The sequence below is a fragment of the Antechinus flavipes genome, chromosome 3 (genome assembly GCF_016432865.1).
Source record: "Antechinus flavipes isolate AdamAnt ecotype Samford, QLD, Australia chromosome 3, AdamAnt_v2, whole genome shotgun sequence".
NCBI lineage: Eukaryota > Metazoa > Chordata > Mammalia > Dasyuromorphia > Dasyuridae > Antechinus > Antechinus flavipes.
This window is the reverse complement of record NC_067400.1, coordinates 623,870,555-623,888,338: the sequence shown is the minus strand read 5'-3', so window position 1 is coordinate 623,888,338 and position 17,784 is coordinate 623,870,555. Positions and strand designations below refer to the sequence as shown.

At 58.8% G+C, this 17,784-nt stretch overlaps 1 protein-coding gene across 1 annotated transcript; it reads left to right on the top strand.

Annotated features, from left to right (window-relative positions):
• The first annotated feature begins 1,373 nt into the window (after positions 1-1,373).
• Positions 1,374-15,869, top strand: PRKCG (protein kinase C gamma). Its single transcript, XM_051989717.1, has 18 exons — positions 1,374-1,772; positions 2,084-2,115; positions 3,666-3,748; positions 7,104-7,215; positions 7,548-7,679; positions 7,924-8,080; positions 9,472-9,606; positions 10,304-10,391; positions 10,562-10,591; positions 11,654-11,806; positions 11,985-12,173; positions 12,299-12,390; positions 12,476-12,538; positions 12,769-12,907; positions 13,504-13,584; positions 13,664-13,771; positions 14,558-14,698; positions 15,101-15,869. The coding sequence occupies exons 1-18, from the start codon at positions 1,603-1,605 to the stop codon at positions 15,299-15,301; spliced, it is 2,106 nt and encodes a 701-aa protein (XP_051845677.1). The 5' UTR covers positions 1,374-1,602; the 3' UTR covers positions 15,302-15,869.
• Positions 15,870-17,784: the final 1,915 nt, after the last annotated feature.

The following is a 17,784-nucleotide window of genomic DNA, read 5'->3' as shown; positions in this document are numbered from 1 at the left end:
GTTTCCTTTTCTGTCAAGTTAGGGACTAAGGGGTTTCAAGGTGCCAGCTCTGACACTTTGCGGTCCCGGGGGAGGGGCTGGCGCGGAGACCGAGAGGGACAAGCCTGCAGCCACAGAGCCCCGGGTGGGTCGGGGGGCTGCCAGGGAGGTCCAGGCCGGGGATGGGCTCCGGGGATGGGCTCCGGGTCCGACTCACCAGCCTCGGAGGGCTGCACAGGCTAAGGGGGCCGAGCTGCTGCGAGGCATGCTGGGGGCTGTAGTTTCCAACTCCGCCCGAGGCGCCCTTCCGAGGCTGCAGCTGGACTACATTTTCCACAATGCATCGCGTTACCTCGGCTTCGGGCTGTGAGGGGCGGTGGAGGATGCCCAGGGCAACGGGGGCGGGGCCGGGAGAACAGAGACAGAGACCGAGACAGACCCAGAGATAGTGAAGAACAAGTGGAGACAGAGACAGAGAGATGGGGGACAGAAACGAGAGACAGAGACAACGAGACAGACACAGAGAGAGACAGGGAGGCAGGAAAGATGCTGGAGAGGAGAGCTGGGAGGGTCCGGGCGGGATGGGGAGAGACTGAGTCAGACATGGATTTTTCGGGAACTGGGGGGGGGGGGGGCAGAGAGCTAGAGCTGGTCCGTGGGGGTGTGAGAGGGACAGACACATAGATGCACAGACTGCCTGGGGGGGTTGGGGGGCACCTTTAAGAGGAAGTCCCGCCCTCTTGGTCGTCACGGTTAACACCCCTTCCCCGGGCCCCCACTTTTCAGCAGGTACCCAAGAGCCTCCTCATAGCGCAGCGCAGCCAAAGCAACGGGGTCCCGGCTCGCCGGGCCCTGCGGCCCCCCCTCCCGCCCCCTCCCCGGCCCCCAGGACTGCGGACTCCCTCCCCACCCCTCTAGTCTCCTCCTCCTTCTCCTCCTCCTCCTCCCGTCGCCTCTGCTTTTACCCACTTCTCTCTCCCTAGCTCTGCCTCTGCCCATCGCTGCCTCTGCCCCTCCCTGTCTCCGCGCCGTCCCTTCACTTCTCCCCAGGTCTCGGGCCGTCTCTTCCTTTCCGTCCCTGGCTCGCTGTCCCCTCTTTCTCTGTCTCCCTCTGCTTCTCCTCCAGGCTCTTCTCTGTCCCATCTCTTCCTCTTTTCTTTCCCTGTCTCTGTACTCTTCCTATTCCCCAATCTTTTTCATCTTTCCTCCTCTTCCTTTTCCATCTCACTTCTCTGTCCGCCACTTTTCCTCTCTCTCTCCCCTTCCTTCCACATCTCTTCTCTCATTTCTTGTTTCCTCTCTCTCCCGTCCCTTCCCCTTTTCCATTTTATTCCGTTCTCTCTCTCTCTCTCTCTCTCTCTCTCTCTCTCTCTCTCTCTCTCTCTCTCTCTCTCTCTCTCTCTCTCTCTCTCGCCATCCCCACCCCTCCCCTGGCTCCTCGGCCTCTCCCTTGGGACTTCTGGCTTTCATCTCTTCCCATCTCTCCTAATTTCTTCTCTTTTCCCTCACCGATCCCTCCCCCTCCTTTCCCCGCCCTTGCCTGCCTTCCCCACCCTCCCCACCTCTCCCAGGCCTGAGATCTCCAGCTCCGGGTGGTTTCCCAGGCAAGGAAGGCTTGGGACCATGGCTGGGCTGGGCCCGGGAGGTGGGGAGGTGGAGGGTGGCCCCCGGCCCCTGTTTTGCAGGAAGGGGGCTCTGCGCCAGAAGGTCGTGCACGAGGTGAAGAGTCACAAATTCACAGCCCGCTTCTTCAAGCAGCCCACCTTTTGCAGCCACTGCACCGACTTCATCTGGTGAGGGAGGCAGGGCTCTGGGGCCCCAGGGGGCGGGGCTGGGGGAGGGGGCTTTGGGACCCGAGCGGGAGGAAGCTGGGAGACAGGAGAGTGGGGGTCCGGGGGGCAGCAGCTGGGTGGAAGCTCTGTGGCTCACGGGGAAGGGGCCTCCAGAAGTCAAGCTGGAGGAGGGGACTCCTGTGTCCCGAGGGGCAAGGGCTGAGGGGTTGTGAGAGGAAGGAGCTGGGAACTTCAGTGCTTCCCAGGGGCAGGGGCTGGGAGAGGCCCTTCCCTCTCTTACTGCGCTGACCTGAAGGTCTGGCTCATTTCAGGGGGATCGGCAAACAGGGCCTTCAGTGTCAAGGTAAGAGCTGGGGATGCGGAGGCCGGGGTCTCTGGAGAGCAGAGGGCTGTGTGTCCCGGGGGAGGGGCCCACGTGTTCGTGTGGAGCAGAAGCCTGAGCTGCTGAGGACTAGGATGGGGCCAGGCCTGGGAGGAGGAAGGAGGAGTGTGGGGGCCCCCGCAGCTCCAGGTGGGGAAGGATCTTTGGGGAATCTGTTACCATGGGAACAGCCAGTGAGGGGAGAGGGGAGAGTCAGAGACACAGAGATACCCGGGGAGTCGCCGGGAGATCGACATTCAGACAGACAGACAGACTGAGAGGAAGGCGGGCAGAGATCAAGACCAAGTTCAACGAGGTGTGTGTGTGTATGTGTGTGTGTGTGTGAAGAGAAAGAAAAAGAGAGAAGAAAGAGAGGAGAGAGACAGAGACAAAGACACACAGACACAGAGACAGACATAGTGTATGTGAAAGACAGAGATAGTGTGTGTGTATGTGTGTGTGTGTGTGTGTGTGAGAGAGAGAGAGAGAGAGGAGAGAAAGACAGAGAGAGAGAGAGACAGAGAGAGAGAGAGGAGAGAGAGAGAGAGAGAGAGAGAGAGAGAGAGGAGAGAGAGAGAGAGGAGAGAGAGACAGAGACAGAGAGAAAGAAAGAGACAGAGAGAGCGAGAGAGAGAGAGAGACAGAGACAGAGAGAAAGAGAGAAAGAGAGAGAGAGACCCAGAGAGAGAGAGAGAAAGAGAGGAAAGAGAGAGAGAGAGACAGACAGAGAGAGACAGAGAGAGAGAGGAGAGAGAGAGACAGAGAGAGAGAGAAAGAGAGACAGAGAGAGAGAGAAAGAAAGAGAGAGACAGAGAGAGACAGAGAGACAGAGAGACAGAGAGACAGAGAGAGAGAGAAAGGCCTAGTCAGGGAGAGCCAGAGCAGGAGAGAGGGGGTCAGGCGGGCTCCCCCTGGTCCTTCTTCTGTTTCCATAGCAACCCCATCTCTTCATGAGGATTTCCTCAAGGCGGGGCTTGGGGAGGGAAAGGGGTGGTTGCCCAAGTGGACCACAGCTGTTTCTGGGAACATAGTCAGAGAAAGGGTGGGATTGGCGGTAGGACCCCTCATTCGACCTCCATGTTTTTATTCCTTTCTGTATATATCTGCTCCTTTGGGGGATCAATGGCTCTATCTCTTGGCCTAGATCCTCCTTCTGCCCTTCTCTGGGTTTCTCTGTCTTGTAAAACCCGTCTCTGGCTCTGTCTTCCTCTGTGTCTCTATCTCTGTCTTCCTCTGTGCCTCTGTCTCTGTTTTCCTCCATGTCTCTATCCCTCTGCAATTTCTGGTTCTTTCTCTTTCACTCCCTTTTTCTTTTTCCTTGCCCTGCACGTTCCCCTCCCTGTATCCCTCTCCTTCCATCCCTGGCCTCTCCCTCCGTGTCCTGACCGTTCTCTGCTATCTCTGGTCTGTCCGGCTCCGGCTCTGTCCCTGTCTCCATTTTTCCGTCTCTCTCCTGGACTCTCCCCTGCCCTGCCTGTGCCTTCCTCATTCTGGCTCTCTGGTCTCTGCCCATCCATCGCTCTTTCTGCCAGTCTGCAGCTTCGTGGTTCACCGACGATGCCACGAATTCGTGACCTTCGAGTGTCCGGGCGCGGGGAAGGGGCCCCAGACAGACGTGAGTGCCCCCTATGCCCGGGTCTCTGCAGAGGCCTGGCTCGCTCCCCCCTTCCCCAGCTCCCCCTGGATGCTTGGCCCAGTTTCTCCAGCTATTTTTATGGGAGGGGGGAGGAAGGGGGGGCTGGAAGCAGTGGCTCCTGGCCCACATTCTCTGCCCTTGGCCTGGAAATCTAGGGAGGGGGGAGGTGATACATGGGACTGGAGGGAGGAGGGAGGAGGGGCGATGGAGGTGGAGGTGGGGCCAGGAGAGTTTCAGGATCTAGGAGGACAGGAGAGGAAAAGGAATGGAGAAGGAGACAGACACGGGCCGGGAGACGGACACGGGCAGGGAGACGGACACTAGGAGCAGGGATATTGCGGGAGACGGGCATGGGCAAGAGACACAGAGTGATAGGGGAAGAGGTCCAGAGAGATCCTGAAAGGCACCACAGTCCAAGAGATGGGGAGCCAGAGGGGTTCACGTACTGGAGACGGGAAGACGAGGGATCCATGAGACAGAAGGGCGGAATCCCATCTCTAGCCTTTACAGTCTCCGAAACGTGGAATCGCTCTATGAAGCCGAAAGCTTGGTTGTATTCGTTTATTATTAGTTTGGGATTGTATTGGGAAACTGAGGCTTCTGGAAGGGAAGTGACTCTCCAAGGTCATGACTTGAGCCAGGGACGGACCATTCGACGCCAAAGTTGCCTCAGTCTGGGCCAAGGGCTGTCCCTTTCTTGTGGGGTTTTTTCTGCCTCCTTGTCAAAGACAAGGAGAGCGAGTGAGTGACCCACAAAGCAGAGAGAGAGTAGGAGAGACATCGAGGGAGGGAGAGATTGATCACAGGACGGAGCCACTAACTGGAGCGGCCCTCGGGGAGCACCGAGTCCAACTCTTATATAAGGGAGAGGGAAAAGGGAAGGGACAAGATGCCGGAGGAGAAGAGCTGAAATCCCAGCTTGGGGGCCCGACTCCCCGCACGGTCCATCTGTGGTCCTGGGTCTCGGAGGGCACGGAGACTTGGCGGAGCCACTTGGTCGCCAGCCTGGCCCTTGTTGGATGTGGGCCGTGCCCTCTGTCTCAGTTCTCTTGTGTGTAAACCCTGGGGCCGCCTCCTTCGCAGCCGCTGTGAGGAAGGAGCTTTGTAAACCCTCAGTGAGTCTCCTCCTTCGGAGATCAGACAGATGGCGGGCAAAGGCAGAGGCAGAAAGGTGGGGAGACAGAGGCACCCGGAGAGGCAAGGGAGGCAGCAGGCCGAGGAGGGAGACCCCCTATTTGGAGGCAGGAGGCCGGGGCCCTGTTTGCGGCTGTGTGGCCCCGGGAGAGTCTCCGGTGCTCAGGATCTCCTCTGTGATATGAAGGGGCCAGACTTGATAACAACATTAGCTCATTTCTAGACCACCTCACGCACATTATTTCATTTGATCCTCACTACAACAATGGGAGATGTGTGCTAGTATTATCACCATTTGGCAGGTGAGGAAACTGAGGCAGAGAGGTTGAGGGACTTGCTTAAGGTCACCACTCACAGTACGTATCTGAGACGAGATCTGGACTCGGATCGTCCTGAATCCAAGCCCACTCATTCATGCGCTGAATCACCTCGCTGCCCAGTGAGCGCTAAAAAACTCCCTTCTGGCTCCGGAGCCGTGAATCAGCTTCCTCTTCTCAAACACCAGCTGCTTCAGGCAGAAATGCAGGAAGCCAGAGACGCGAGAGAGGCAGAGAGATAAAGTCTCCGTGACCAAGGGGGGAGAGAGACAGACTGGAGACAGAGATAAAGGGAGAGACAGAGATAGAGGAAAAAGAGGAGAAGAGAGCTGGGGAGACAAAGTCACAGACATAGTGTGACCCAGAGAGAGAGACACACAAAGACCAAGGAAGAGACAAAGAGAGAGAGAGAGAAGGAGACTAAGACAGACAGAGGGAAAAAAAGAGAGTTAAAAGGATAGAATCATGGAGACAAGGTGACCAAGGGAGACAGAGACAGAGACTGACTAGAGAGACAGAGACAGAGGGAAAGAGAGAAGAGATTTGGGGAGACAGTCATGGAGATGAGCTGACCAAGACGGGGAAAGAGACAGACAGACTGGAAATAGAGATAGAGAAAGGGAGAGACAGAGATAGAGGAAAAGAGAGAAGAGAGTTGGGGAGACAAAGTCACAGACATAGTGTGACCCAGAGAGAGACACAAAGACCAACGAGAGAGACAGACAAAGAGAGGAGGAGACTAAGACAGACAGAGGGAAAGAGAGAAGAGTTGAAAAAACAATCACCGAGATAGGGTGACCAAGGGAGACAGACAGAGACAGAGACCGACTAGAGAGACAGAGACAGAGAAAGAGAGACAGAGAGAAAGAGACAAGAGAGTTGGGGAGGCAAAGTCACAGAGATAGGGTGACTGAGAGAGACCAAAACAGACACAAAGACTGAGGAGAGACACAGAGAAAAAGAGATAAACAGAGACTGAGACCGACAGAGCCAGAGGAAAAGAGAGAAGTTGGGGAAAGAGTGGGGGTGACCAAGGGAGACAGACAGAGATAGAGGGAAAGACTGAGACAGACAGAGAGGGAGGGACAGAGTCGGGACAGGGTAACCCTGGAGACAGACAGACAGAGGGACAGAGTCGGGACAGGGTGACCCTGGAGACAGACAGACAGAGGGACAGAGTCGGGACAGGGTGACCCTGGAGACAGACAGACAGAGGGACAGAGTCGGGACAGGGTGACCCTGGAGACAGACAGACAGAGGGACAGAGTCGGGACAGGGTGACCCTGGAGACAGACAGACAGAGGGACAGAGTCGGGACAGGGTGACCCTGGAGACAGACAGACAGAGGGACAGAGTCGGGACAGGGTGACCCTGGAGACAGACAGACAGAGGGACAGAGTCGGGACAGGGTGACCCTGGAGACAGACAGACAGAGGGACAGAGTCGGGACAGGGTGACCCTGGAGACAGACAGACAGAGGGACAGAGTCGGGACAGGGTGACCGCGGAGACAGACAGACAGAGGGACAGAGTCGGGACAGGGTGACCGTGGAGACAGACAGACAGAGGGACAGAGTCGGGACAGGGTGACCGTGGAGACAGACAGAGACAGAGGGACAGAGTCGGGACAGGGTGACCAAGGGAGACAGACAGACAGAGACAGACAGAGAGGGAGGGACAGGGTGACTGTGGAGACAGACAGAGACAGAGACGGAGGACAGAGTCCCGGGACAGGGTGACGGGGAGAGAGGGGGCGAGGGGCCCACAGCCGCCGAGACAGTGGCGGGGCCGGCCGAGCACTGTGGGGAGCCAGAGCCCAGGGAGCCGGCGGGCGCTGCGGGGAGGGGGAGGGGGAACTCCCGTGACGCCCCTGCTGCCCTCCAGGACCCCCGCAACAAGCACAAGTTCCGCCTGCACAGCTACAGCAGCCCCACCTTCTGCGACCACTGCGGCTCCCTGCTCTACGGGCTGGTGCATCAGGGCATGAAGTGCGCCTGTGAGTGCCCGGCCGGCTGGGGGGCGGGGCTGCCGCTGGGCGCGCCCGCGGGCGGGAGGGAGCCCCTAGAAGGGCGCAGACCTCCAGGACCCCCGGGGGAGAGTACAGGGAGGTGGAAGGGAGGGGGCGGGGCCGCTCAGGGAGGGGCTGCTGGAAGCTTGCGCCCCTGCTCGGGCGGCTCAGGGGCAGAGGGTTGATGGACTAGGGAGACCTAACAGGGAGGGAGGTGGGGGTAGTTTCGGGAATCCCAGGAGGCCCCGCGACCCCTGCAGCCTTCTATGAGGGATGCTGGGAGTCCTAGTCTTTGCTGAGTCCCGGGGCGCCCCCTGCAGGCTGCGAGATGAACGTGCACCGGCGCTGTGTGCGAAGCGTGCCCTCTCTGTGCGGGGTGGACCACACCGAGCGGCGAGGGCGCCTGCAGCTGCGCATTCGGGCCCCGACCGGGGATGAGATCCACGTCACAGGTGAGGCTCCCCGACCCACGTTGTCCGTGGCCACCTTGGGTCCCCTGGGGCGGGACACGGGGAGAGAGGGAAGGAAGCGGCATTTATTAAGCACCTACTGTGTACCGGCACTGTGCTAAGCGCTTAGCCGTTAAGGCCGCCCTGGCTGCTCTGGCTGCGGGGGGGATGGGGGGGTGGGGGGCTCCTTGGGAGGCGGGGCGCGCCTGAGTCGGAGAGCCCGGGCCCAGTGTCCTTCCGTCCTCAGTGGGCGAGGCTCGCAACCTCATCCCCATGGACCCCAATGGCCTGTCCGACCCTTACGTGAAACTCAAGCTGATTCCGGACCCAAAGAATGTGAGCAAGCAGAAGACCCGGACGGTGAAGGCCACGCTGAACCCCGTGTGGGACGAGACTTTCGTGTTGTGAGTGGGGGGCAGCGGGGGTCCCTGGGGGAGCGGAGAACCCTTGTGGGGAACGCGGGGCCCTCAGAGGGATACCTGAGCCAGAGGCCCCGGCCTGTGCAACCTGCGGGCTGAGCTGTGGGCCCCGCCCGAGATGCTCTCCCCGCTCCACCTCGGTTTCCCCATCCGTACTCCCATCCAGTCAGGGCTTTTCCTGCTCCCATCCCATGGATTGAGTCCCGGTTGTGTCCCAGGCTCCGTTCTGGGAGATGGGGATTCAGAGACACAAAGTTCAGATCCATCTGGGGAACTGAAATTGCCTGGGGGGGGGACAGGCGGGCTCCCCCCTGTCTCTCTTCCACTCCCTCTCCTGCTCCCCCCAAGCTTCTCATTGCCCGGGATTGTGCCTAGAACCCTCCCTCCTCCTGTCCAGACTGGAGAGTCCCTCAGCTCCGTCTTCTCCCATAAGGCACTTCTTTCCCTCTGGTTCCTGTGCTCTATCACCTCCTCTATGTACTTGTCTCCTGGCAAAAGTCTAAGCTTCTTGAGGGGAGGAGCCGTTTGACTTTTGTCTTGCCAAGGACAGAATAGATGCTCCCAGAGTGCTCTCTGTTCGATAAGCCTGAGCAGAATAGAGACTTCAGACAGGGCAGAGAGCTGGGCGGAGGACGAAATTCTCAGCCCGGGGCCAAGTAGACTGAGAGTGTATTGACTAGTTGTTCGACTTGGGCAAATCACCTGACTCTGCTTGCCTCAGTTTCCTTATCTGTAAAGTCTGGAGAAGGAAATGACAAACCACTGGGGTGTCTTTGCCAAGAAAATGTCAGATGGGGTCATAGAGACCTGGACGTGACTGAGCCACAAAAATTTCAGATAGGCTCAGGGGATGAATGAGCCAGATTAGAAACAGAAGAGACCGTGATGGGGGAAAGAGGCAGCTAGCGAGGCCGGATGGGAGGAAAGGGGCAGGAAATAGCGATGGGGGAGAGACAGAAAAGGAGGAGGGAGAGAAAGAGAGAGACGGAGAGAAACAGAAATAGAGACACAGACAGACATATAGACAGAGACACAGACAGACATATAAAGAGACAGATACAGAGACAAACAGAAATAGAAACAGAGACAGAGACTGGCAGACATAAAGAGACAGAGCCAGAGAGCCCTAGATTGAGACTGACACAGAGAGGTAGAGGGAAAGGGAGCGACCGGGACAGAGACAGACAGAGGAGACATGGAGGGAGAAGCCGGCCTAGTAGAGACAGACAAGAGAAGACAGAGAAGGTGTCCAGATGTCACGAGCAGGGACGGAGAGGCGGAGGGGTGGGTAGGGGCCCCACGTGGAGGGCGGGAGTGTGATTGCAGACGTTGGCGAGGAGGGGGCCAGACCGAGCCCACCCTGGTCCTCCCCGCAGCTCCCTGAAGCCCGGGGATGTGGAGCGCCGCCTGAGCATCGAGGTCTGGGACTGGGACAGGACGTCTCGTAACGACTTCATGGGAGCCATGTCCTTTGGCGTCTCGGAGCTGCTCAAGGCCTCTGTGGACGGCTGGTGAGGCTGCTCTGTCCCCGGGGAAGGGTGCCGGCTCTAACCCAGCCTCCTCCTCTGTCCTCAGCTCTGCCATGATGCTCCCAGCCCAGCCCAACAGCCCCTCTCTTTCTGTTCTGTATTTCTGAGGTCAGAACATCTCGAGTTTCTCTGGTCTGTCGCTCCTGTCCGTGTCTGGGATGCGCTGGGGGACCTCTCGCTGGCCTCTCTCTCTGAATCTCCCCCCCTCCCCCCACTGCTGCCTTTCTCTGTCTCTGGGTCCTCGGTCTCTCCACCCGTCCCCCTCCTCAACGTGGATCCCCGTATTTGGGGGACGTCCACGTCCACAGCTCCCTCCATTGTCTCTCACCCTCTGGAGGATGTGGGGCCTCTCATTCACTACATCTCTCATGGTCTCTGGGTTTCTCTGTTATAGGTACGGGCGGGAGCTCTCTCCCTCGTCTCCCCTCTCCGAGTTCTCTTTGCCCCTCTGCCTTGGGGGAGGGGCTCTGCTATTCCGGGCTCACTTTTCCTTTTTCTCTGTGGGTTCTCACTCCCTTTGTGTCTGGACCGTTTCATCCCTGTCTCGGGTTTGTTTTGGTCTGTGCCCCCTTCTTCTCTTGCGGTCTCTGTGTGGTGGGGCGTCTCTTCCTGTATCCCCTGGGTCTCTGTCTTCCCTTGCCCCCATGTTTGGTCCCTCCCCGGGTGGTGTGTGTGCCAGGTACAAGTTACTGAACCAGGAGGAGGGTGAATATTACAATGTCCCAGTGGCCGACGCTGACAACTGCGGCCTTCTGCCCAAGTTTGAGGTATCCTTCTCCGTTCAGGGTTCTGGACTCAGGTCCGACAGCCTTTGCACCACCTCAGGGCTCCCTGTAGCTCCCCCTCCCTTTGGTCCCCAAACCCGACCCTCCAGGGACTGAAACCCCGAGCTGAGCTTGTGTCTAAACTTGCCTCTCTTTCTTGTTGTGCCCCACAGGCCTGTAACTATCCCCTGGAGCTGTATGAGGTGAGGAGGGGCCAGAGCTAGCAGAAGTGGGGAGCTGTATGTAACCTCAGGGATCTAGGGGCTTCTTCCCTCTCCTCAGACCTGCCCCACTCGCTCCCTCTTAGTCTCTGTTCCTGCTTGTGCTGTCTGGTTCTCTCTCCCACAGGTCCACTTATATCATGTTTATATCTGTGTCTGGAGCCTTCCTTTGTCTTTTTATATGATTTCCCTCTCTCCCTTCTTTTTTCCCTTTCTCTTTTCCTTCTTTCTTCCTTTCCTTCTATCCCTCTGTCCTTCCCTCCCTTCCTCCATCTCTCCTTCCTTCCCTCCTCCCTTTTTCTTTCCTTCTTCCTTCTTTCCTTCCTTCCCTCCCTTCCTCCCTTCTTCCTTCCCTCCCTTACTCTCTTCCTTTCCTCCTTCCTTCCTCCCTCCCACCCTCTCTCCCTTCCTTCCTTCCTCCCTCCTTCTCTCCCTCCCTCCCTCCCTTCTTCCTCTCTCCCTCCCTCCCTCCTTCTTTTCCTCTCTCCCTTCCTCCCTCCCTCCTCCTTTTCCTCTCTCCCTTTCCTCTCTCCCTCCCTTCCTCCCTCCCTCCCTCCTTCTTTCCTCCCTCCCTCCCTCCTTCTTCCCTCCTTCCCTCCCTTCCTCCTTCCCTCCCTCTTTCTTTCCTTCCTTCCTTCCTTCCTTCCTTCCTTCCTTCCTTCCTTCCTTCCTTCCTTCCTTCCTTCCTTCCTTCCTTCCTTCCTTCCTTCCTTCCTTCCTTCCTCTGTGTCTCTCTGGCTCACATATGACAAGGACATTATTACATCCTGTGCGATCCAAACCTTTTTTTTCTTTTCACCAATTCTAAGCCAGACAAGTCAGGGATAATTTTTTTTTGGGGGGGAGGGGTGTCCTTCCAGTTAGGGAGTGTCCTGGCCCCCAGCTGGTCCCTCAGGCCTCCGTAGAATGTGCTCCTCTGTCGAGGTCCGCCTTCCTGTGTTCCTGTTTGGGTGGCCTGGGTTCGGGATCTCGGGGAAGATCCTGCTGGCCCTTGCCCCTCATCTCTCCTTTCTGTCCGTCCCTCCCTCCTTCCCTCTTGGGCAGCGGGTGCGCCTGGGCCCTTCTCCCTCCCCCTCTCCCTCTCCCAGCCCCACGGACTCCAAGCGCTGCTTCTTCGGCTCGGGCTCGGGCTCGGGTCGCCTGCACATCTCCGACTTCACCTTCCTCATGGTGCTTGGAAAGGGCAGTTTTGGCAAGGTGAGGGCCGAGGGACGTTGGGGCCCCAGGGGCTGGGGTGGGAGTGGACAGGAGGAAAGGAGCTGGGGGTCATAGGAAGCCTGACCAGGCTGGGGGGGGGTGCGGGACGGACTGAGGAAGGGCCAGAGGGGCCCCTGGTCGGAGCCGTGCCGGACACCTGGGTCCCTCCGGCTCCCAGGTGATGCTCGCTGAGCGTCGGGGTTCCGAGGAGCTGTTCGCCATTAAGATCCTGAAGAAGGACGTGATCGTGCAGGACGACGACGTGGACTGCACGCTGGTGGAGAAGCGCGTGCTGGCCCTGGGGGGCCGCGGGCTGGGCGGCCGGCCGCACTTTCTCACGCAGCTGCACTCCACTTTTCAGACCCCCGTGAGCGCGCCAACCCGAGGCGGGGCCCAGGCTGCGGGGGGGCGGGGACGCCGAGGGCTTTGGGCTCCCGGGGTTCGAGGGCGGAGAAGCGGGAGCTCCCCCGAGCCGGGTCTTCCTTTCCCCAGGACCGACTGTACTTTGTGATGGAGTACGTGACGGGCGGGGACCTCATGTACCACATTCAGCAGCTGGGCAAGTTCAAGGAACCGCACGCCGCGTGAGTGTCCGAGAGCAGAGGGGGAGCACGGCAAGGGGACCCCGGCGCTGACCCGCTCTGGTGTTCTGTCTCTCGCCCCACACAGGTTCTACGCGGCCGAAATTGCCATCGGCCTCTTCTTCCTCCACAACCAGGGCATCATCTACAGGTGAGGGGCCCCTCCCCTGGAGATTTGCCTCCCCCCCCCCGCCCCTTCAAACACTCCACGCTCCGCCCCCCCGAGCCGCTCCGCCCCCCTGAGCCACACCCCCGGAGAGCCATCACCCCCGCCTCCAGCCCCCTTACCAAGTAACGCTCGGGTCCCTTCCCAGACCCCGCTCCTTTCGGGTTCGGGACGCCCTGATCCCGTCCCGCCTTCCTCTGGCCCCTCCCCTGCAGGGACCTGAAGCTGGACAACGTGATGCTGGACGCGGAAGGACACATCAAGATCACGGACTTCGGCATGTGCAAGGAGAACATCTTCCCGGGGACCACGACTCGGACCTTCTGCGGGACCCCGGACTACATAGCTCCCGAGGTGCCTCTTCCTGGGGAGGGGGAGGAGCTGGGCCTGGAGTGGGGCGGAGCATAATGTGGGGTCTAGAGGGAGCAGAGTGCGGGGGCGGAGTGTCCTGGAGGGCTCGCCTCCTAGGGGTCCGTAGTGGGAGGAATGTAGTGGGGGAATCTGTAGGGGGCGGAGGGTAATGGGGCCCGCCTCCTGAGGACCCAGAGGGAGGCGGAGCTTGATAGAGGGGGGGCCCGAAGGGGGCGGAGTGTAATGGGATCCTCCTCCTGAGGACCCAGAGGGAGGCGGAGTATCACGGGGGATCCTAGGAGGCGGAGAGTTTATGGAGGATCCTTAGGAAGCGGAGTGCAATGGGAGTCCTGAGGGGGTGGAGTGTAATCGGGGTCCGGGGGACGCAGTGCAATGGGGGACCCGCAGTGGGCGGAGTGTAATGGGGTCCGCCTCCTCAGGATCCGGAGGGGGCGGGGCATAATGGGGGTCCGGAGGGAGCGGAGTGTAGTGGGGAGTCTGGAGGAGGCGGGGTGACATGAGGGCTCCGCCTCCTCGGGGGTCCGGAGTGGGCGTGTCCTGACTGCTCTCCTAAAGGCCCCTCCCTGTGCCCCGCGCAGATTATCGCCTACCAACCCTACGGAAAGTCGGTGGACTGGTGGTCCTTCGGGGTGCTGCTCTATGAGATGCTGGCGGGGCAGGTGAGGAGGCGGGGCCGGAGAGAACGGCGCGAGCCGGGGGCCGGCCCGGAGAGCGCTGACTTGTGGTCTCCGTCCCCAGCCTCCGTTTGACGGGGAGGACGAGGAAGAGCTGTTTCAGGCCATCATGGAGCAGACGGTGACCTACCCGAAGGCGCTGTCGCGGGAGGCCGTAGCCGTGTGCAAGGGGGTGAGCCCCGCAGCCTGCCTCCAGCTCCCCCCGCCCCTTTCCCGCGTGCGGGCTTCGCTGCCTCGCGGGCCGGGGTCTCGGCCCCCCCTTTTCCGCGTTCGTCCTTCCCTGCCCGGGCTCACCTCTGCCGGCCTCTAGGCCGCTAGGTGGCACCATAGTGCTCGGAGCGCCGCCCGGAGGACTCGACTTTTCCCAGTTTGGCCCCAGGCTCTTAGAGCCGCCTTCGTGCCCCCGAGCAAGTCCCTTAAGGCTGTCAGTCCGTTTCCTCATCCACCAAATGGGCTGGAGAAGGAAGCGGCGGACCGGCCTCTTTCCCAAGAAGGCCCCACACAGGGAAAAACGCGGGGACCAGGGCCGCTCCCCGGCTTTGCCATTCTCGGCGTCCCGGCGTCGGTGTCTCCCTGATCCCAATTTGCCTGTTCTTTCTTCCCCTCCGTCTTCACCCCTTTGCTCCCCTTCACCCCAACGGGTGAACTGTCGAGCTCGGTGCCTCCCTGCTGTGCCCTGTGTCTGTCTCACGGCTCTTGCTTCAGTAGAACGGAAGCTCCCCGCGGCCTTCCCTGCCCGAGTGGCGGTGGGAGCCGGCACCTCCTGTGTGGATGGAAGGGGGCTCTCTGTTCTCTGAGATGTTGTCGCCCTTCTGGTCTTTCTGAGACTCGTTTCGTTGTTTCCCCGAGGGCTCCACCTTTTTCCAAGTCCTGCTTTTATCTTGTGCTCCTGTCTCCTTTCTCTGTCTCTCCCCGGGCTCTGCTGCGATTTTCCTTGTTTCTACCTCTTCCCGTCTAGTTTCTCACTAAACACCCAGGAAAGCGTCTGGGCTCGGGGCCTGAAGGCGAGGTTGCCATCCGGGGCCATGGCTTCTTCCGCTGGATTGACTGGGAGCGCCTAGAGAGGCTGGAGATCGCTCCGCCCTTCAGGCCACGACCAGTCAGTATCTTCCTCCATGTGTGTGCTGTATGTGATGGGGTGTATGTGGTCTGTGTGTACCATGTGTCCAGTGTTCTATGTGGTATGGTGTAGTGGTCTGTGCGTACCACGTGTACATTGTATTGTATGTGGGCTGTGTGCATGTACCATGTGTATTTTGTGTTCTATGTGGTGTGATGTGTGTGGTCTGTGTGTACCATGTGTTTTGTGTTATATGTGGTCTGTGTGTACCACGTGTGGTGTGTGATGTATGTGGTCTGTGTGTACCATGTGTCCAGTGTTCTGCGTGGTCTGTGTGTACTGTGTGTTGTGCGTGTGCGGCCTGTGGGCTCTCCAGGACCCGGGAAGGCCCTTGGGAGAGGAGCAGGGGCCCCACTGATCTCCCACCGTCCTTTCCCCCAGTGTGGCCGGAGCGGTGAGAATTTTGACAAGTTCTTCACCCGCGCGGCCCCGGCACTGACGCCCCCCGATCGCCTGGTCCTGGCCAGCATCGACCAAGCCGATTTTCAGGGTTTCACTTATGTCAACCCTGACTTTGTGCATCCCGATGCCCGCGAGCTGCCCAGTCCCGGGGCCGGGGCCAGCCCCGTACCCGTCCTTTGAGCGCTCCGCTGCTTCGCCCTCTCCTCGGACGGGTGCGGCCGGGGGGAGTTCTCGGATCTGTTGGTTCTCTCCCCCCTTCCCCCACCTGGGACTGGCATCCTGCATCCGCTCCCCTCATTCTAATCTCCCTTATCCTATCCTACTTTCCTAATTCTAATCCCCACCCCCATGTTCTAGTTCCCCACCCCCGCCTAGTAGCCCTGGCCCACCACTCTCCTAGTCCCTTGTCCCGAGCCTACCTTCAATTTGAAGTCCTGTGGGAGGCTGCGCCCCCACACCTGGGACCCCAGGGGAGAACGGAGATGGTCCCCAGCCGGGGCCCAGCATCCAGATCTGCCCGGTCCCCCCCGCCCCCATCTGGTGTTCTCCGCCAGCTAGTATTCTAGAGCTTCCCACCCCCATCACTGGCAAACCCCTTTCCTGCTGCCTGTGTGATTCAAGTCTCAGCTTCATGGAGCCCTGGATCCAGCTTTCTGGGCCCCCGAGGCCTCTCAGTCAGGCTCCCCCATCTGTCCCCACCCCCATCCCTCAGGGCTGGGAAATAAAGTTGGGGTTTGATGCTGGCTAAGCTTGTGTTTGCTTGGGTCCTGACTTAGGGAGAGGTGGAAGGAAGAGTCAGTGGAGGAACAGACAGAGCTCGAGGGAGAAACAGGGGCAGTGGGAAGGACATTAAATGTTAAAATTAAATTAATTGAGACGGAGCCCTTTCGCTGGGGCCTCAGAAAAACCCCTGGATGCCGCAGATCCGGTTCCAGGCCAAAGGAAGGTGGGGCTCGGACCGGCGGCGGCCCATTTCTCAAACCTCTCCTAAGAGCCGGGCACTGATCTGGGGCTTACCACCCAGAGGTAAACGTTACACGCTCCCTGCCCTCCCGCTGTTTACGTTTCTTCTGGAGGCAGCTAGCCTCAAGGAGGCTCAAGCATCGGGAGCCCAGAAGATCTGAGTTCCACTCCTGTCTGCCAGGGACAATGAACTCAAACTCTTAGACTCCTCTTTCTTAAGTGCAAAATGGGGATAATAATAGCATCTGCTTCCCAGGAGGGTGGTGAGGATCACATGATATATGGAGACACGTTAAGTGCCACAGAAAAGGGAGGTGGTGTGCTTATTATGGGAGAAGAGAATATACACAAACATATAAAATAAGAACAAGGCAACTTTTCTGGAAGGGGGAGAGCGGCAACGGCAGCTCGAGGCTTTCGGATGTCAGCCAGGAGCACTGATGTTTGCTCCTTAGCGGCAACGGGGGGATCCTGGGAGCAGGACTGGGGCAGGGTGAGACCTGTGGGTTATAGAGGAAAACCACTGGCGGCCACACGGAGGGTGGGCTTCAGGCTTTGGACGCTTTCTGGGTCTCAAGTTAGTTTCCCCATTAAATTGTAAGCTCCTTGTGGGCAGAGGCTGTATCACCTTCTGCTGCATCTCCAACACGGAGCACGGTGACTGGCTCACAGCAGACACTTAACGAAGGCTTAGTGACTGCTGGGAAAGGTTATCCGGACTCCAGGTCTCCCCTCTAACTAGCAGACCCTAAATAGGTATAGAAAGGGGAGAGAGAGAGAGAAACAGAGAGAGACAGAGAGACAGAGAAAGACATACACACACACACACACACACACACACAGACAGAAAGAGGAGACAGAGAGGCAGACACACACACACACACACACACACAGAAGAGACACACACAGAGAGAGACAGAGAGAGAGACACACACACACACACACACACACACACACACACAAAGAGAGAGGAGAGAGACAGACAGAGAGAGGAGACAGAGAGGCAGACACACACACACACACACACACACACAGAGGAGAGAGGAGAGAGAGAGAGAAGAGAGGAGGGAGAGAGAGACAGAGAGAGACACACACACACAGACAGAGAGAGAGAGAGAGGAGAGAGACAGAAAGAGAGAGAGAGAGAGAGACAGAGACAGAGACAGAGAGAGACAGGAGACAGAGACACGCGGAGACAGAGAGAGAGGAGAGAGGAGAGAGACAGAGAGAGAGAGAGAGACAGAGCGAGACAGAGAGAGAGACAGAGAGAGAGAGGAGAGAGAGAGAGAGACAGACAGAGAGAGAGAGAGAGACAGAAAGAGAGAGAAGAGAGGAAGGAGAGAGAAACAGAAAGAGAGAAACAGAGACAGAGACATAGAGAGACAGAGGAGACAGAGACACACGCAGAGACAGAGAGAGGAGAGAGACAAAGAGAGAGAGAGAGAGAGAGAGAGAGAGAGAGAGAGAGAGAGAGAGAGAGAGAGAGAGAGGAGAGAGAGACAGAGAGAGAAGAGAGAGGGGAGAGAGAGAGAGAGAATGAGGGAGAGAGAGAGAGAGAATGAGGGAGAGAAAGAGGAGGGCGGGAGAGAGGAGGGAGGGAGGGAGACTGGGAGTGAGGAATAAGCCAAAAGACAGAGGTGGAGGGGAAGAGGCTGAGACAAGGACAGATGGAGAGACAAGCTCAGAGATGGGAAGGATAA

What these genes read in the sequence shown, in the direction of transcription:
- PRKCG (XM_051989717.1), top strand. Translation starts at nt 1,603, where the DNA reads ATGGCTGGGCTGGGCCCGGGAGGTGGGGAGGTGGAGGGTGGCCCCCGG. An exon ending in GCCTTCTGCCCAAGTTTGAG is followed by an intron (nt 10,392 to 10,561) that starts GTATCCTTCTCC and finishes TGTGCCCCACAG; the next exon opens with GCCTGTAACTATCCCCTGGA. An exon ending in CCGTAGCCGTGTGCAAGGGG is followed by an intron (nt 13,772 to 14,557) that starts GTGAGCCCCGCA and finishes CTTCCCGTCTAG; the next exon opens with TTTCTCACTAAACACCCAGG.